Raw genomic sequence first — 21,366 nt, 5'->3', positions numbered from 1 at the left:
GGTTGAGAATAGGGATGTAACGATTAACTGCGAGCCGGTTGAAAATCGATTCAAATATGTGACGATTTAAATCGGTTGAGATGCTAAACAAATCGCGATTCATTTAGGTGTAGGAGTTTATATGAATGCATGTCTGAGGGGAACTTACTGTCTTTAGAAAAGTTTAGATGGTATTTTTTCTTTTCATCTTGCCTCTGTATAATGCTTATTAAAGTTCATAAGTGCCTCGCTGCTTTGTTTACAGCGGAAACCAAGAAACGCTGTAAGCGCCACCTGCTGGCAGAGAGTGAATCTGCATCTCATTCAGCTTTGCTGTTTCATGCAGATATTTTTATTTATAGTTTCACAAAACTGAAGTCAAACCATTCTGTTTTTGCTTCAAATTTAGAAATTATACAATTTAATTTAGATTAAAAACTGCTCATGTTGCATGTATGCAGCATCTTTGTTTGGATCAAGATTAAAATGCAGTGGTTGCCTCTAATTTTAAAAGGAAAGAGCACAGACAAAGCCTTATTTTGTTTATATGAAGATATTTATTTTATTTGTGTTACTTATTTATTTGATTTGGGGCTTGTTTTAAAATTTCAATGTAGTTTTGTTATTTACATTTACATTATATTTAAATTTTGTCATTTAGCAGACGCTTTTATCCAAAGCGATTTACAAATGAGGACAATAGAAGCAATCAAAACCAACAAAAGAGCAGTAATATGCAAGTGATATATTAGTATATTATTATAGTGTTATATTTCAATTTCACAAAGAAATGTGCAGCATTTTGTCCAAGCAATAATAAAAGGACACATTTAATTTATAATTTGTCTTAAATCTCATTTTGTTAAAAAAACAATAATAATCGTGAATCAAATCAAACCGTGAAATCAAAATCGTGAATCGAATCGAATCGTGAGTTGAGTGAATCGTTACATCCCTAGTTGAGAATCAGACCAGAAGTGGCCTGTTCTTTATTAAATTCATAAATTGCAATATTTTTTACATGCATTTTACATTTCTGATGGAAAGGTGCATGGTTGCTGACTGGACTTTGTTAGAATATTTAATAATATATTCTGTTCATAAATAAATAGAAGCATGCATAGTGAAAAGTCCAGTAAAGTTTTGTTGTTTTAATAGACTTTAAAAATCAGATACATTTTATTTGAACAAATTCAAATCCAATTTTTGGATGCTTTGGCCATTCAGTACTACTACTTTCACAGACTGACATGCACAGACACTTCCTGCTGTTGCTAAATATTTTCCTGCTCAATTATATTGACCTCTTCAATCACGATAAGATTAGCCTTCCAGCCTGAATGGTTATTTATAGAAACCCCAAACTATTGTGTGGTGTACACCAGAGGCTTCTTAGCTCAGTGGGGGCTGCAAGTTACCCTTAGTGTACCAGACCACTCAAGCCTCCCTGAAATACATGGGTTAATTCTCAGAGCATCTGGTGTTTAAGGCTGGTCTGAGAGGAGCTTCTGGCTCACTCATGTTTGATTAGACATTTTATCTTAACAGTAGTATACCTAGTGTGTGTGTTCCCCTCATTTTGGATGCATGATGTCAACTGACTGACCTTCAAAGCTCTTAGCTTGATATGCTTCCTGAAAACTGTCATTGCATCACAGGTTTTACTTTGGTTCCTCTTGCATCCACTAACTCTTTGCCTTAAACGCTGGCAGATCCTTCTGCTTAAAGACTAATCTTATTATCTGAAGTGTTAAGGGTATTTATTTACCAGTTTGTGATTCTCTTAGCTATATTTGGTTTGTCCAGTGATAGTAAGGTTTTCTAAAAGTAACTAAATGCAAGAGGCTTTTCTAATTTTGCTAAATGTGCCTTTGTTTGACTTTACACTCTTAAAAATAAAGCTTTCAAAGGTGGTTTTCATAGCGATGCCACAGAACCACCATTTTTGGTTCCCCAAAGAACCTTCCAGTGAACAGTTCTTAAAAGAGACATTTTTCTTCTTGGTGTGAAGAACATTTTAATAATCTAAAGAACTTTTTTCCCACTATATAGAATCTTTTGTGCAATGGAAATGTTCTGTGGATGTTAAAGGTTCTTCATGCAACCATCAATGCCAAAGAACCTTTAATTTTAAGGGTGGATGACATTTGTACTGAACAACTAAAATAAGTGATCAAACTTTTTGGTGGATGGACAAAAAAATTGGTAAAACCATCTCATAGATGTACATTGAAGGAGGACAGGTATATCTAGAAACCAGAATACCAATCAATAATCAGAATATAGGATTTGTTTTGTCTTGGGATTAGTAAGGAACCACCTAGCAACCATCCAGAATGATGTACACTGTCAGAAAAAGGGGTACGGTTGGGGTCACCTTTTTCTGAGAGTGTATTTTTCTAAATAGAAGTAATTTTTTTAATACTGATTAATGCCCATTAAAAAATACATTGACTTTATTGTTTAAATAGTTGTTAAAATGATTAAAACCTCGAGCTCACACTGATCATTCTTTTTCAGAGGTACATATTTGCCTTTGAAAGGTACATACTGCAAGGGTACAGATATGTACCCATGTGAAAGGGTACAACGGGTGTACCCTTGAGGGTACTGCCCCAGTGACAAGCCATTGTACCCCTGACGGTACAAATTTTGCACATTTTTTCTGACAGTGTAGCAACTTCAAAGCAATTGCCTGGCATTGTGTCTATGAGCTTTGCATGGTCAAAATGTAAAAATCTACATATTCATACTACAAAAGTGATTAAGAAAAAAGAAAAGGACATTTAGCAACTTGTCTGCCAAAACTGACCCCATATTTGTCAATAAATGGACAGATTCATTCACAAGTGCTTAGTTTTTCTGACAAGATGCGAGTTAAATATCGCATGCGATTTATCGTGCAGCCCTAGTTTTTAGTCAAAAGAGACATTGCGTTCAATTAGTTTTATCAAAAGTAAAAATGTAATGAAGTATTGTTGGTAACTCACAAATAGTGTAATTCATTATGGCCTTTACTCGAGGGACTATATTGTAGGTCTGACTCCAAAACCCAAATGCAACCCCCCACATGCACGCAAAAACACACCTCAGGGTTATCGCTATCAGCTTTTCAAGTCCTGAGATGATGTAATGCTCATGAACAGACTCTTGCAGCTGTCAGCCGTTCCCTCCACCGTTCAACAGCTTTCCCATCATCCCTCACTCTGTCACGCTTTCAACTTGCTTTTTTCACACACAAAAAAAGGCTTAAGACAGTGCTATTAGCATATTGTTCTTCCTCCAGGTCCGGGTTTAAGTGGTTGTACTGCCATTAGACTCGCTGAATGAATGAGATTAGCAGTAATTTAGCCGTGAACTTACAGTTGAAGTTGTTCGGTCTGTTTGACTGATGGAGCGCCGCTGTTGGAGCCTGAGGGAAAAATTTCAGGTCCCAGCTGTGAGGAGGAATGAAAATGTTCACTCTTGTATATTACATATGCTGCAGAAGATTTTGGCTTAAATAATAAAAAAAGCATTTTCTAAGTCATAATAAGGAATATTTTTAGACATATTTTAGATCAAAGCAAACCATCATTTATTTGACCACGGAGTGTGTTGTTGGCGTAACATAAAACAGCCTCAGTTGCATTTATTAAACGGCTGAAACTGCAATATGATAAAATGCAACAATTTTCAGCAAAAACAAAAGTGTTGCGTTTATAATTTTGTTCAGTGTATTTTTTATTAATAATTATAATAGACAGTTATTCCACCAAGCAATATAGCTTATTTTAATAACAGTGAGCTTATTTTATTAACAGTGAGGTTCTTTCAAAGTTATGAACAAACATTCTTCTATTAACATTAATAGAAGGATCGCTCAAAGTCATCTGGTCTTTAGTAACGTTCTAAGAATGTTAGCACAAAAACGTTATTTTTACATACAACGTTCTTCTGAAATGTTTTATTTTGATGAGCTAGCATTTTTTAAATGCTACTCCTTGTTTCAGAACGTTCAGAGAACATTCAAAGTAACATTTCCATAATGTTTGCAAATTGATAAAATGTAATGTTCGTTCATATATACACAACATTCGTATAAAGTAAAAATGTCTTAAACTATTTTAAAAATTGGACGCTTTGAACGTTCAGGGACCGTTCAGAAATAACATTTTATACATTTTATAATTGGGAACGTTAGCAAAACTTTCTTGAAACTTGTTTTTGTTAGCTGGGTCCCTGCTGAAGAAACGTCTCAAAACAAAACAAAAAAAAACAACTACAACAAAAACCATCTTAAACCAGCCTAAGCTGGTCTTAGTTGGTATCCCAGCCTAGTCTTTTGGTTGGTTTTAGAGTGGTTTAGTGCATTTTTCAGCTAAACACCAGCTTGGCTGGGCTGAGAGACCAGCGTAAACTGACTAGCAAACCAGTTAGTCACTTTTCAGCAGGACTTTTATAGCTGACAAGCAACAGAACAGCTTGGTGCATTAATGTATACTGTAAAACATAATTTCCAACTAGTAAAATCATTCATGTTTTCATCTCATAATCACAAGTTGGAAAAAAGAATAACAAGTTGACAGACAAATACAACATAGCAGTGGCTTCAACAGGTGAAGCTACTTTGGCATTCTTTCTTTTCAGTATGATATGGCATTTTATTACACACTTTACTATCCCATGAGGCCACGGGAGAGGATTTATCAATGGCAGTGAAGCGACGCAACTGACACTGGTAGGTCATGTGACAGTAACAACATGGCAGATGTAGTGCGTCCGAATTTCATTCATACTACCCATATTCATACTATATAGAACGTACTTTTTTAACGGTCGTGAAGTAAATTCAAATTCAAGTGTATTACCCACTCAGACAGTACGCGATTTCGGATGCACCGAATGTTTGGCCTTGCTAATGGACTAGCAGCGATCGTGCTCTGCTCATTAGAGGAATGAAACGCTTGTGTCACCCATCTCACCGGTGTGATGATTACGGTAGATTAAAAGGGCCCTTCAGCCTGAGTTCATGTCATCACTTTGTCCCACGTCGACTGTTGCTGAAGAGCTTCCCCCACCCAGCTTAAGTCCATTTAGGCGGATCTCAGCCTTGTGTTAATGACCACGTCTCTGCCAAGGATGAGCTTTGTAATGTTTGCTTCTGTACAGAGCAAGACGGTCTAGCTTTTCATTACTTCCTAAATATCCCTGTGCTGTTACAGTAAAAATGTAGGGATTTTGAAAAACAGGATTTGAGTGAAAGGCATATATAAAGCCATCCACCTGAAGAGCTTCCCCCACCCAGCTTAAGTCCATTTAGGCGGATCTCAGCCTTGTGTTAATGACCACGTCTCTGCCAAGGATGAGCTTTGTAATATTTGCTTCTGTACAGAGCAAGACGGTCTAGCTTTTCATTACTTCCTAAATATCCCTGTGCTGTTACAGTAACAATTTAGGGATTTTGAAAACAGGATTTGAGTGAAAGGCATATATAAAGCCATCCACCTAGTGAGAGGTAAAAAAAAAAATGTAGTAGCTGCATGCTACAGACAGACAAATCGTTGCAGATGGTTGTCAATAGCCAGATTTTTATTCATGTGTTATGTGATGTTACATTATTAAGCCACAGTGGCTTCTCCAACATTTATTTCCATTACTATTTTGTGCCAATTTTCCCCAAAAATGACATTTATGTTTTCTGAATTTACAACATTATTGGAATAATGCCACCTACACAATAAACATACATTGTGAAAAACGCTATATAAACAAAATTGTGTAAAAGAATGATTTTCAGATTTTTTTCTTTTCTTTTCTTTGTTTCTTTCTTTTTTTGCGTTAAGCATTATGGATGAAAACATTATTTATACACGCTTTGAAACTGTGGTGTAATGTGAAATTGAACTGTAATTCAAAATAATTTTTATAAATAATTAAATATTATGCACATTTAAAATGTAAAAGTTTGGTGTCATTTATAATGTTACCAAAGTTATTTTATGTTGTAATAATTTTTCACAATGATACTATTTATTTATTTATGAATTTTTTTAAATCCAAAAAATGTAGACTTGGTGAGCATAAGAGACTTTTAATCTTACCGACCGATAATTTTAAACAGTAAAATATGAAATTTGGTTTGTCAGTTTGACACGTTTTTTTTATTTTTTATCTTACACCGATAAATCTAGCAAGAATGTAATGTTGCTAAGCAGTTAAGGTGTTCTCACTGTTTTTTTTTTTGTCTGTTGCTATGTGGTTGCTAGGTGGTTGTTTACTGGCCCAAGTCCAAAAAAAGCCCACTTTCAAGTCTCTGTGATATTCTGGTGTCTAGTTATGGCTTGGTTCTCTCCATCAATGTGAGGCTGTCAGATTTTTTTTTTCACCTGCTGTTTTCTAAACTGTCCGATCGATTATAAAGGGAACAGCACACCTTAACAAGACACATGATTTGAGGTCTCATTCATGTCCAAGGCACATAAAGATTACTATGACACTTACTATGTAGGGTAAGGGGATTGCTCAGTGAGGTCACTGAATTATCTTCAGTTAATGTCTTCAGTTTGTTTTGGGTTGTAAGTTTTGAAATATTACAATAGCATTTCTAGTATTTAAGGGTTAAGTATAGCATATGATTGGGTCGTTCCGTAGGGAATATGGGTTAAATATATTTTCCACTACTTTGGCAACCAGAGAGTCAAACTGCTCTGCACCTGTCAACACCATTGAGGCTTGGGAAAACTCACTCCTTCACTTCATCCTGTTGCGCACACTCATTCTGCCTCTGTCACACATCTGCACTCAAACTCTGTTACGTAAGTGCACTTTTTATTCTAATGCAGAATATTCAAGCCCACTAGTTGTGTTTAAAAATGACAGTGAAGTTGCAGGGGAAAAATCTTAGATTCATTGTCTGAAATCTGCTACTCTGTCGAGTCTTGTTCTGCAGCTGCCCGAGGGGCCTGTTCATTTAAAAAAGCTGCAAGTTCAAAGCCAGGTTGTGGATTACTACCATATGTCTGCAAAGCCAGACTCCAAGAGTAAGTCTGCCCCAGCCATACCCTCTAATTTCTTATCCCAAAATTGGACGTCTGAATGGCTGTGCAACATCGTCCCTCCCCTCCGACTCTTGCATGGTACGTTCTCACAATAATTCATCTCTGCAGGATAACTAAAGCAACCTTACTGCAGCAAGACATTGGGGAAATGCCACGTTTGGAATTGACATTTTGACACGCATCCACTTCTGTAGAGCGGATATCTTATCAGGAGCCACTGCTGGCCAGTGTCCATCCAAGGAAAGAGCTGACATTGTTGTAGTCACACGGCATTCGTGACTACTAAATCTCTCCGAAAAAGGAGGACTAGGACTCTAATCAATGCAAAAATGTCTGGCTTTTATTGTTTGTGCAAATCATAGACAAAGTTCACTGTCTGCGTAGGAGGGGTTTGCAAGGGATCTTTGTTTCTCAAAGACTGGAAGGTATTGGCCTAGTCTGTCAATCCCAGCATGCACTTCAGCCCAGTATGAATACAACATTTGTCTGGTAGTGTGGGTCGAACACCCTCTGACAACCAGACCTCTTTGCCCAAACTGCTTACACAGACTTTGACACCGATGTGCCTGTTCCTTGCAGACTTGGAAAAGACTGATTGTTTGAAGAAACCGAAGAACTTCTGAGATGAAGTTGAAGAAGAAGCACGGTCAACTTCTCAAAGAAGGCGAGACACTCTCGTCAAGACATCAAACAACTTTGGAAGACTTTATTTTGGTTTGTTCTTGCCAACGTGTAGAGGACGAGGACTTTTAGGTGTTCGTGTCTAGCCTACAGCGAGATCCCATTGTGGGGTGCACAATTCGAGAAGCGAGGAACATGTCATACATTCTTAATTGAGATTTATTGTCAAGTGTTGCATAGGGTTTGCTGGGAAATGGGTGCCAGGATTTGCTCTGTTTTGGAACATAGGTCCAGTTTTGGCATGTCTAGTTGCGCACTTTTATGTGTTGGAACTCGTGAAGCAGGATCAAAGCGAGGTTTAATTGTTAGGGAAGATGAGGTAACTGCAGGTGCCTGCTTTATGGGGAATTGTTTGAGATTGAGTATATCCCGTTTAGGGCACACCAGAGGTGGACGTAAAGATGCCGCGTTTGATGTTGTGTGTTTGATTATTGTGCAAGTGGGTATTGTTTCCTTTTAAAGTAGCCTTTAGAAGATCAGTTTATTTTTGCAGTTAGCTTTTACAGCCTCGTCCTTCATGATGTTCCTTAACTGGAGGAAACGGGGAGCTTATGAGCTTGAGACACTCCCATCGTCTCTGACAGAACTGGGGGCGGAACGGTACTCTTGGTCGTCCCCTCTGGATGTCATCTATGATGTTTATGGTAAGGCTGGATCCACTTACCCAAAATACTCTGTCACTAACCAGTGAGTTGTGGTTTGTACACTCCAATCTCAAACAGTACTTGCTTAAAGTTCCTACAACTTTGGGAAATTGTTTGGAACCGAAAGTCCTAAATATATTGTTCTTTTTGGTATTATCATTCAGGATTTCAGTAGTTAAAATGCTGTTTTAAAATGACTTTATGTGACACTTTCACTAAACTGTTACATAAAGCAAAATTTTCTGTGCTATTTTTTTTGTTTCTGTACCATATTAGTTATTGATTAGACTGAATGTACAGGTAAACCGAATATTTGGGTGCATGCTTGTGTTAACTAATATGTGGACTGGAAAGCCTCAACATAATCGTTCCAGTTGAGCTTAATCCGAATTCAGTTTTGGACTGATTGGAAGCGGTGGTGTAGACCTGAAATAATCGAATGAACTGGAAAAAAATATGTAAACCTTTGAATCCGACAATTTTCTCGATTGGATTCAAAAATTATGTTCAGGGTCGTGATTTTGCATGTTTTACATCTTATGACCATATGTACGTTTAATCTCATGTCTTACAAATTGGTGAGTGCAGAGGCTGAATATTTACTAAATATTTGCAAACATGCTCTTGTCAGCTCTCTTTTTAGATGTGAATGTGAATCAAATTGCATTGTTTAGGGTTCATGTAAACAGAACTTTCAGAATCTGAAACGGATTTGATTCAGTCCAATTGATGAAAATGAGTGCATTTAAACATACCAACAGGTATTCTTTTTGTGTGTGTGTTTTATTAATTAAATTTATAATTCGAAATGTTTCAGTTGATATTGTATAGGGCTGCACGATAAATCGCATGCGATATTTAACGCGCATCTTATCAGTGAAGCCGGTTCTGTAATCAGCGGTAAATCTCCATCACCTGCGGGCTTTCACATTGAGCAGCATTAACTACACAGAGCCGTTGTTCACTAACGAGCTGCGCAAAACCACGTTCATATTCGCGCGATTTTTTGCTCAGCTCCTCAGTGAACAACAGCTCTGTGTAGTTAATGCTGCTCAATGTGAAAGCCCGCAGGTGATGGAGATTTACCGCTGATTACAGAACCGGCTTTCTGACAAGATGCGCATTAAATATCGCATGCGATTTATCGTGCAGCCCTAATATTGTATATCTAATTCTGAATGCTAATTTCCCCAATATTTACATTTAGCTTATCTTTGCATATAATCTAATGGTCACTTAAAGCTATTCTTTTAAAACACTAATAATTTAATAACACTGTTAAATGTGATCTTAAGCAAATCTCGAAATGAATACCCATTTTTCATACCGTTTATTTTATTGTTGTGAGGCCTGAATTCACTTTTAGCATTTAAAGCTTAGTCTTTTTATTGTTAATATATTTAGACAAAGTATAGAATTTTAATTTGTATTATACATTATATTATTTTATATTACATTATATTCTAATATATTAGAAATAATCTACTTTTTTAACAATATTAATATCGTTGCATCCCTTGTTCATATATGCATGTGTCAGATGGATGTCTTCAGCCATTGCATTGTGTCCTGCTGTTTTGTAGCGATCTTTTTCAACATTTCCACACCTCTTCTTTACTTTGCTCCCTTGGATTTGTGTGTTTTGAAGTTGAAAATGTGCTATCATGGTCGATCATTGCTGTCACATCCATGTTCTTCACTACTCTTGCCCATGCCTTATCCCTGTTAATATAGTAAATGGTGATGCTGTTTTTCATTAGCCCATAATTCAGGCCTCCATGCTTTATTTGTTTGTCACTTACACAACCTAGATTTCTTCCTGAACATTTGGGACACTTAAACAGAGATGCAAAACTGCAGCAATGAGTCTCCTCTTTGATCTCTTCCATCCATAAGACCTTTAATTAAGGCCGATCCATTACTGGGAGCCGCTCTCTGGCCACTGCGGCCTAGAGAAGAGGAGCGTACTGCATTTCTAAGTGCATACTTGTCCTCTCAAATGCCATAATTAGTCTGGGGGATTATAATGGTGGGTCGTGGCTCACTTTGGTGTTTGAGTTGGTAATGGTGATGGGAAAATGTCACAAACTCAGTGGATTATACAGTTATCATATGAGGCCCATTGCTGTAAGATTAGCTTCAAATTGGTCGTATTACTGTTAGGGTTGTGATGGTGAGGAAATTTTCCCACCGGTTAATCGACGTGTGACAACACCGGTAAAACCGGTATCACCGCGGGGGCGGGGGCGTTCCCTTTTTTTCCTCGATTTCCTTCGCTTTTAAATAGCTTATAAAAGCTGCATGCGCATTTTATTTTCACTTTCAAATAGCGGCAATTCGGCGTAAAGCAATTGTTCGTTTTTAGTTCGTTTGAATTTCCCCTCTTTTCCTCGCTTTCCTTCGCTTTTAAATAGCTTAAAAGCGCTGTGCACATTTTACCTCACTCTTCTTGTCAGTCAGCTGGACTCACTCTCCTCACTGGAGAAATTAAATGTGATCTGTGATGCGACTGTCGTTTGGCACGCTGCATTGAGCAGCCGCGTTCAGTTTTTAATTGTAGTGTCTGTTCTTTTACTGAACTAAATGATTTTTATTACTATAAAAAAATCTAAACGACGGTTGGGGTCGGTGGGCAAGTGACATAACTGGTGTTGCGGCTTAACACCGGTATCACCGTCAGCACCGTCTATCGCGGCAAACCTAATCACTGTATGTACTCAGGATTCAAGTGTGTGGCCTCCTAAGTCCTCTCTGCATGTTGTTTAAGAAGCAGTATGGCTGGAGGCATGAAGTCTGTGTGGTCAAAGACGGTCAGTTTTCTGTCAATGACATGAATAAAAATGTGCATGTTGCATTTTTAGTTTTTCAAGCAGACAGCATGTTTAAAATCTTTATGTAGTTTTATTTGCTTGGGCAGTGTCTAAATAAAATAGGCACACACAAACAAACAGCTTGGGAAATTTTTGGTTGACAGTGCACTAAAATGACATTTTACATTCGGTTTTCAGCAAAAGGAGAAAAAAAACTAGAATTTATTTTTATTTAACAAATACAAAATTACTTTAGAATATGGAATCTTACAATACTTTTGTATTTGTTACATTTTGACCATTTTTCTCTTTTTGTTGAAACCAAATGTTAAATGTTAATTAAAAAAAAATGGTATTGCATTTTCAACCAAAATTTTGCTTGAAATATTGCCAATTTCCGTTCCAAATAATTTTGTAGAATTATTTTTCTTGCAATTGTGATGTTCTCATAATTTGAGTCTATATATTAATTATATAAAATTATATTATACATTAGACTCTTTAGCTCACATTTGCAGCTTTGTTCCTCGTAACTTTATTTCTCACAATATGACGAGATATTAAGGAAATCTCTCACAATCTGACTTTCTTATTTTAAACACTCTCATTGTTTATTGTTCCTCGTAACTTTATTTCTCACAATATGACGAGATATTAAGAAAATCTCTCACAATCTGACTTTCTTATTTTAAACACTCTCATTGTTTAAAAAAAAAATACATTTAGGGCACAATCTACTATATTAATATGAAAGAATTTTTCCTTTTTTATTTTTTACACGTGTACCTGTTTACCTGTATTTTGAACTTTGCACTTCATATATAGTGTTGTGTTTTAGGGTTAATGGAAATGTCCATGAAATTACTGGAAAATGTCCTGGAAGAAAATTACCAGTACATTTTCCTTTTTTGCACCGAAGTGAAAATAGTAAAACAGTGAGAGGCTGTTTAATGCAACTTCTCATCTAATGCATGAAAAGGGAAGCATCACTCTTGTTCCTTTCCTTTAGAAACAAAAAAAGTATTTAGTTGTGTATTTGTAAGCACTTCAATATTGTTTAAAGCTTATGAAGTTAATAAATAGTTTAACTTTAAAATTCAACTGCCAGTCATTATTTTTCATTAATATTATATCAACATCACACATTAAAGTAGCTTATTGTAAAATCACTGTAATCAGAAAATACACGATATTAAATTAAAATTAATAAAAAATTAAATAAAAAAATACTGTAAATTAAATTGCAGCAGCACTACTGTAAAAATTACAGTAACCGGCTGGCAACACTGCTGCCAGTATTTTACTGTAAAATCTACTGGTAATTTTTTACAGTGAGGATACAGATAAACTGTCAAAATAATAGTCAAAAGTCAGTTTAATGGGATCCTGTTCACCTTGTCTGGTTTTATTTTATATATAGATATCGCTTGTTCTTGAGTGTAAACAGTTTTGCTGTCCCGTGTGGTGACGCAGCAGTTGGCTGCATCTGACATTCAAGTGAAGCACCTCGTACTTTGGCAGTCTGTTGCCGTCTGCTATCTGTCTTCCAGCAGACGCCTTGAGTTACATAACTCACACTGGCGTCTCCGGCTGACGGGGCGCTTTAGCCTTCAGAGCAAAGCAGGAGGAGGAGGAGGAGGCAGGCCATCAGACAGTTCCAGTAGTGTGCCAGCCGTCCCAGTGCTCCAGAACAGAGGGATAAATTCACCGCTGATCTGAGGCATTCCTCACATTCCTCATAAAAGCCTGTACAAAAGCGATGCGTAAACATGCTCTTTGAAACTTCCACTCTATAAATAGGGAGATGATTGCTCAGCAGTTCATAGATGGGAAGGAACGTCGCAGAAACACTTTTGGCAGTTTTAAGTAGCTTTATATATTGAGATATATGTTAGCTTTAACACTGTAAAAAGCTACTACTTTTAAACAAACCAGCCAGGAAGCTTAAAAGAAATGACACTAAATGTTTATTTCATCTCATTGTACAATTGATATAGGGTCTGCATACCTTGATATGTTTGTCAGTTGAGCTCAGTACATAGTTTCTTTGGAATAGTTTGTTTTGAATTACACTTTTTATAATTTCATTCCTGAAACATGGACTGTAGAATAGAACAGAATAAAGTAGTATGTGAATGTGCAAGTATTCATTACTGTGTGCCATGTACTGTACATACAACATACACAAAATACAATTTGAAATATGTAAACAATATACTCTCAGTACCCTTATAAGGACATCTTTGTACTTTATACTCGAAAAGGTGCACATTAGTACCTTAGAGTACCAATATGTACCTTAATGTACAACTATGAAACTTTTTGGGGTAAATAAGGTACAAAGATGTCCTTTTAAGGGTACTGTCCCAGTGACATGCTGTTGTATTTCTTTATTTCTTTCTTTCTTTCTTTCTCTTTGTTTCTTTCTTTCTCTCTTTCTTCTGTTTTATAATCATATATAATAATATAATCATAAAGCATATAAAGCAAAAAAGGTATGATTAAAAATAAAACCTGTCAATTAGACAAGGGAAAAAACAGGTATAACACTAGACATTCCGTCCCCCCCACTTTTGAAATGATGGCTACGCCCCTGCTGTGTGGTCTTCTTTGAGGAAGAGTATGATAAGGCTGAAGGACTTTGGGATTGTCGGTTGGGAACTGTAAGCCTTTGTTTTATGGGCCACTTATTTGTGTGATTATTAGAGGCGTTTGCTAAGACAAGCATCACTAGTTCTAATGCTCATACTTTGGTTTAGGTGTTTAGTATGTCACTATCTAAAGTATTAAACTTCGGCATGTAACTCATCCTGAAGAGTTTGTTTACGAATGTGAATAATACCTCAAATCATGTAGCTTGTTGTTACTCTTCTTGGATTATGTAAAAATTGTCTCTTTAATAAAAAAAAAAGAAGTATTTTTTCTTATTTTGAATAAGAAATATTTAAATGTGAATTTTTGTTTATATTATTATTATTATTATTATATAAAGTCAAATACCATTGTAAGATTACCTAGTCTCTCAGGTAGTAATTTAGTTTAAACTTTTTAATATTACTTTTATTATTATTATATTTTTCATTATTATATTTTTATTTTTATTTTTTAAAAATGGCACCATGCTACAACAACAGTTCCTACCTTAAACTGAATTTTCCAGCCGGAACTGTAAAAAATTATGCTTTTTCTCCACCTGTTCTATCATATGAAGACGTTTTATCATCACTGAAGTGTGATACTTAGGGGTTTGCAAACCATACATATGAGGAATAATGATACAAAAACAATGAAGTGGTTAGAGCAAGCAGACACTGTTGACTCGCATGATTTTAGGTTTTGCCACAAGTTTTTGATTCATGATGCCCTTGATTCAGTCTAAAAGATTGGATAGTGAGGCATATTATTGAAGAGGGCACACATTTTAGCTGATTTAGATCTCCAGATGGAAATGATGTTGGGAATTTTCCTGAGAATAATGAATCTGTAGGCGGAGAGGAGAATGGAAAGTTGTTGTTGGGTGGACTTCTACAGAGAATCACTAAAGTATGGGGCTGCAAACTGTCTTGAAATTCTCATCTGCATACAGACACATCGATCTTAAAGTGTGTGAAATAATTAGCATTCATTAAACGAATATTTATAGTGTGGTCAATTGCTTTAGTTTTGCATAGTGCACCTTTTCATCCAGTCAATAATAAAGTGATACTGAACCATGTTTGTGGGGTTTTTTTCTTCCTTTTTTAATTTATTTTTTCGTTCTCTTCCTTTCTCCCATCTTTTTTATGTTCTGTTAAAGTGCCTCTGTCTGTTTCGGTCTTTATCCTTTCATTGCATTAAATATCCTTTCAGTGTTTAGGATCTGTTGAGACCAGTTTTGTTTAGTTTTTTTGTTTGTTTTTGTTTTGCTTTGTTTTTAGACTTTCTTTTGGAAAAAAATAAAAATGGAACAATAACTGGACAAAAAAAAAAAAGATCAAAAGAACACCCTAGTAACCAGTTTATTTTTATATTATTTTTATGTTATTGTAATTTTTAAAATAAAATAAAATTTATTTATTTATACATTTTTGCAGAATAAAGTAGCAAAGTAGCAATCTTGGAAAAAAAAAAACTTAAGCTGAAACCGTAGCAACCAGTGTTATTTAGTAAACACTGACATATTATATTTTTATATTCATATTTTGAAGGTTTTTATATTTATTTAATATTTTCATTTTAGTTAGTTTAAATCATTTAGTTATGTGTTTGACTTTGTTTTTGTTTTTTGTTTTTGTTTTGACAGTTTTTGTTGCTTTTAAATATGTCTGTATTATTTTGATAATTTTTTATTTCAGTTTTAGTTTATTTTAGGACATCAAGTTACTAATATAACTAAAACAAAAACTGAAATAAAAATGACAAAAATACAGACATTTAAAGCAACAAAAATTAATAGAAATGTCAAACATTAATTTTAGCACATAGAGTTCAGCTAAACGAAAATGAGAAATGTTGCCTTTGCAACTAGTTGTTTTTTTTATATTTTATTTTAGTTAATGCTTATTTTATTTCATGTATCAATTTTTTTTAATGGTTTTAGTTTTAGTTAACCATTAACTTTAGATCCAAAATGCCCTAGCAACCACATAGCAACTCAATTGTTTTTTTTTTTGTTTGTTTTTTTTAGAAAATGTAGAGTTTCACATTGGGTTTGTAAGGTGTTTTCATGTGTATGTGTGTGTGTGTGATTTAATGTTGTAGATGAGAAGCCCGCTCAGGATGAGGAGTGTGTGGTTTGCCAGCATCCAGACTGCAGCGAGCGCCGTCACGCCTCAAAGGTAAGAGACACCAGACACTCGTGTGAACATGGGCCCCAGTCCTTTCTGAAGACTGCTGGTAGATCTCAGCTTCTCTGTGGAGGGTCGATCTCGTGCTTTAAAGGATTGGAGAAAGAGCTGCTGGGATACGGGGTCTCCTCTCTGGCCACCAGACTGTGAAATGAATTCGCTGTCATAAGCTGATGCTCTCTGAAACAGGAGAATGATCAGAGGAGAGCAGCCAGCACAAGTCAACTCTCAGGAAGTCCTGCTTTGCTAACTTAGGGTCTGCTTTGGGAATGAGGTAGATGGCTGATATTGTGTTCTGGGGCATGTTATGTAGCAGGTTGAGTTGTAATGGTGACAAGAAACTACTTGTGCATATTCATTTTATTTGTTAGGTACTCTTAATAATTTGATCATACTTTGATAATACAGTTAGCTAAAAGAGTGCAGTATTTATTGGGTGAAAAACACAGTAAAAACAGTAATATTGTGAAATATTTAAATTTATATTTGTATAGTTTATAAGTAATTTATGTTTATAATTTATATTTATACAGTTTATAAATAACTGTTTTCTACTTAAAATATTCTGTATTTTAAAATCTATTAATTTTATATTAGTTCTGTAAATATATTATATATATTATAAATAATATAATTCTGTAAATATATATTCAAAATATATGCATATATGCTTCTGAAAAATAAAAAAGGTAATTAAAAAATACATTACAATGCAAAAACTAACGTTGTCAGTGGAGTGAGTGTCGTTTGGTTTTGGTTGGTTTGGTCAGTATAAAGTGCATAGTGTTTAAAATAATGTTTATAAACCAATTATAATTAAGTTGGTTAAACAACTATAAACAAAACAGACTGTATGCATAGTTTAATACAAAGGGCAGAAAGCCAATCACACGGAGTACATTTTTCATTTAAAAACATGAGATGCAGTGGGATGGGGAAAAAACCAACCATAAACACACACACTCACACACACTCACACACACACACTCTCACACTCACACACACGTGCACACACGTGCACACACACACGCGCACACACACTCATATATATATATATATATGTAATATAATATACATATATATATATATATATATATATAATTTTTTTTTAAATATACAGTATAATATTTATGTGTCTGTAACGTATGTATGTATGTATGTATGTATGTAATATTCTGAACATTAAAATCAAAATATAGGTCATGAAAAACTACAAATAAGTGGATTTATTAAAAAAGACAACAGAAGTGCATGAGTGTAAAGTACAAAGCCTTTATGGACGGCACTTTTCCTTCAGATTCTGTCAAAGCAGATGAGTTGTTTATTCGCTCTTTATTGTGTGAACAGAGTGTTGAGCTCATTTAATTTGACAGAAATCCAGCTGAGAGAGCTGTTACCTGTTGGAGCATGCTAAGTTTAACTGATCATTCTTTTGAGAAAGGTAGCAAATATCTCTCCCATATATCCAAAGTCCTGTAGTCAGCTGTTCATGTGATGTCTGTGTGTGTGCTGTTCTCCAGCGCAGTGTGTGTCCGTGTTTGTGTGTGTAAGTGAGCACGCGAGGGCTCTGGGTTTATGATTATGTGAGCGGGACCGCTGTAGGGGGTCGGCCTGCAGGAAAAGCTCCACAGTGATTGTGCTCGTCTGGCGCCCGTCGCCCCGAGGTCACGGGCTGCGGTTATGTTAAGAGATTACGGCGAAACGTGCGTGAAGGAGGAATGTCTCTAGTCTCATTGTCACCTTCGCCTCCCTCTGTGCCTTCTGTGTTTTTATTACTAGTCATCTCCTCATTGACTTGCTAATATCTTCATTTTGTTAGCTTGTCTTGTAACATGATTGTTTATGGCTTGTTACTCCTTGTTCTTGCATGCCTTAAGCATTAGAGGAGAGAGGGTGAAATATTGTTTAAAAGTTTGGGGTTGGTAAGATTTTAATGTTTTTGAAAGAAGACTCTTAAGCTCACCAAGGCTGCATTTATTTGATCAACAATACAGTAAAAACTGTAATACCGTAAAATAATTTTACAACTTAAAATAATTGTTTTCTATTGTAATATATTTTCAAATGTAATTTATTCCTGTGATGTGCAGCTGAATTTTCAGCATCATTACTCTAGTCTTCAGAGTCACATGATCCTTCAGAAATCATTCTAATATGCTGATTTGATGCTCTAGAATAATTTCTGAATATTATCAGTGTTGAAACCGCTCATCATTTTTGTGGAAGCTGTGATACTTCAGGATTCTTTGATGAATAGAAAGTTCAAAAGAACAGCACTTTTTGAAATGGAAATATTTTGTAACAAGCCACTTTTAAAAATATTCATGCATGCATACATAAAAAAAATTAAATATGAAATTAATTTTATTAATAAAATAATAATAATAATAATAATATTTAAAAAAAAGTTTTTTCTCGTGCATGTGAAAAACTGTGTACTGTGCATGAGAGATCCTTTCAAAATGTGGTGAAGTGATGTAATGCACCAGTTGCTAAATTAGGAGAGTCACACGGCTTACCCACTGACACGTCTTAGCCCTCTCTCCCCTACTATAAACATACATTTTTTAAAGTCTTAATTTTGAATTCCTTATTAAAAGCAGCTTTGTGTAAGTGTCAGGATCCCTGCACTGCAGTAACTCATCCTCACCACTAGGTGGAGGCAGAGAGACGCGGTGTGTGTTTGTGTGTGTGTTGCAGGACAGGACTCTGATAACTGACAAGAAATCTGTTGTGAAATCATTAGTGGTGCCTCCTGAGACAAACAACCCGTGACCTTAAGTACTGTTAAACTGTGCAGCTTGTTGAGGACAGGTCTGTTAGCATCTTGCTATTAAATGCTAAAGTCTAGCTAGAGCTTGATGACAAACACACTATTGCAGATGTCTGAATCACTGTCTGTGTCAGCTCTTGCACAACAGTCACTAATGTTGCTCTACAGGCCTTCAGACTGGTTTAAGGAGGATTATATTTATTTATAGTCTGCTGTAGGAATAATTCTGACAAGACAAAGGTTAAATGCATGTCATAGATAATTTGGAAATACTTTAAGAAAGTGCTTGCTTTAGACAGTTTCGAAAATGCTGTGGTGTGCTGTTTGTGTAAATGTGACCTATAGTCGAAATCTGCCGCTTTAACCGGGTTATTATGGAAAGTAGGGCTGTCAAAATGTCTGAAAAACTAAATTCGAATTTTTTACTTAAATATTATCAAAATTCAAATTATATTCGAATTTAAAATGCATAATTTCAATTAGGGTGAAGAAAAGCTTTTGGCTTCTCTTCTGAGGCCACAAGAGGGCGCATCGAGCAAAATATTACTAATGCACGTTTATTCAAAGCATAAGATAACATGACTATCTGTGGAAAAAAAGTGCATAATGTTTAAAATAATGTTTATAAGCCAATTATAATTAAGTTGCTTAAACAACTATAAACAACACAGCATCATGTATGTATGCATAGCTTAATACAAAGGGCCGAAAGCCAATCACACGGAGAACATTTTTCATTTAAAAACACGAGTTGCAGTGGGATGGGGGAAAACCCACCATAAAGTCTCGAGATATGTTTTTTTCAAAGTTGAACTTACATTAATTTTATATGGCTTTCTAAACATGCGGCTGCTTTTGTGCGAGACGCGAATGCAACGTTGATAGATGTCCCTCTAGAAAATGCGCGAAATATGCGTTCTGTGTGAACGGCTTGGTTTCAGTTTTGATGTAAACAAGATCTTCTCCACATTGATGTTCTCTCTTCATTCAATATTTGTAATTAACAACGCTAGTGTTAACAACGCTGCAATCTAGTGGCTTTAACTGGATAGGCTGACAAAAACATTAAAATGCAATGACACTCACATCATCATCATCGCATCTCGTGTGCCACTGATAAGGCTGCCTCCTTAACGCACACCTAAAATTCGAATGCAACGTTTTTGCATTCGAATGTGGATTTTTATTTTAAATTCAACGAATATTAGAAATTCGAATTTTTTTTGACAGCCCTAATGGAAAGCCTTAAAAATGAGCTGATTGTTGGAGCCGCTGCCTGAAGGTATGGCACATGCTGTGACGTGTTGTGCTGCACAAAGTCAAAATTCAGTCTGTTATTTTTTTGATCCAGTATTATTTTAGTGGTGCTCATATGCTATTTTATTTTTTTATATTTTGAATTATTTTTATATTTTAATTGTCAGTTTTAGTTATTTTGCTATGTGCTTGTGATTTTATTAGTTTTTTTTTGTCATATTTGTATATAGCTTTTTTCTGTTTTATTATTAGTTATTTTAGTAATTTAATTTAAAATAATTTATTTTAGTTAGTTTCTTAAAATTTCAAATTTTTGTTTACATTTTATAAGTTGTTCAACTATTTCAATTACTGAAAATGATTTTTAATAGATTTATTATTAGTAATTTGGTTGTAATTTTTTGCCATTTTACGATTGTTATTATTATTATTATTATTATTTTGATTTCTATATATAGCTTTAAGTTATTTTTTATTATTTTCATCTATTTTGCATTTTATTTCAGCTTTTTCAGTTATCGAAAACTATTTTTAGTTTTCGTGCTTTTATCATTTTTATTTTTTTTTATTTCTATATAGCTTTAATTTTAAAGTGTCTTTTATTTCAGTTTTAGTAATTCTAGTACTTAAAATTATTTATTTCATTTAGTTGTCAATGCAGCATTTTTAATTTTAAATTTAATTTTATAAGTTTTTAATTGTTTTAGTTATAGTAATTTGGTTATGTAATTATTTTTACAGATATTTTTAATATTTTTATATAGATGTAGTTTCTTTGTATTATTTTTCATCTAATATTTATATTGTATTTTATTTCAGCTTTAATGTTTTAAAGTTTTTTTTTTATTTTTTTTATTTTTATATTATATTTTAATTTGAACTGTTTTAGTAGTTTTGTTTCTATATCGTTTTATTTAAACTATTTTTGTCAGTTTAAATTTTTTTTTTAGTACTTCAACTTAAACTTATTTCAGTTAGTTAGCAATAACAACACTGATCCTATTCCCCCCTTTCTAATAAAATGATTTAAAAAAATTAATAAAAATAAACAAATGGCTAACGGGACTCTGGAGTCTGTCCGTTTGTCTTTCAGTTTATATCTTCTGGTATCTGATCATGTTTCCGTGTGGAGACAGGGCCAGTCTGAGCGTGCTTCCATCACTCGGAGCCAATTACATCTGTTCACTCCCCAACAGGACTAGACAAGGTGTGGATCACCAGGGAAATCCACCCAACCAAAGACAAACAGCTGAGAGGTGTGTGTGTGTGTGTGTGTGTGTGTGTGTGTGTGTGTACGTAAGGCATTACGTCCATAAGGCAAATCTACAGCTGCCAGTCTCTCATCAGGTGTTAAGT

General features: G+C 34.9%; 1 protein-coding gene across 1 annotated transcript in view; it reads left to right on the top strand.

Annotated features, from left to right (window-relative positions):
- The window catches only part of LOC107697827 (pleckstrin homology domain-containing family G member 5-like), an 81,467-nt gene that overhangs the window by 2,424 nt on the left and 57,677 nt on the right, over positions 1–21,366 (top strand). Inside the window, exon 3 of the mRNA XM_016498680.1 lies at positions 15,895–15,971. Within this exon, the coding sequence (XP_016354166.1) occupies positions 15,895–15,971 (77 nt within the window). The remainder of the gene's footprint in view (positions 1–15,894; positions 15,972–21,366) is intronic.

Source organism: Sinocyclocheilus anshuiensis, unplaced genomic scaffold (genome assembly GCF_001515605.1).
Source record: "Sinocyclocheilus anshuiensis isolate Anshui unplaced genomic scaffold, SAMN03320099.WGS_v1.1 scaffold78, whole genome shotgun sequence".
Taxonomy (NCBI): domain Eukaryota; kingdom Metazoa; phylum Chordata; class Actinopteri; order Cypriniformes; family Cyprinidae; genus Sinocyclocheilus; species Sinocyclocheilus anshuiensis.
Note: the sequence above shows the minus strand (reverse complement) of the source record. Positions and strands in the feature narration are given on the sequence as shown.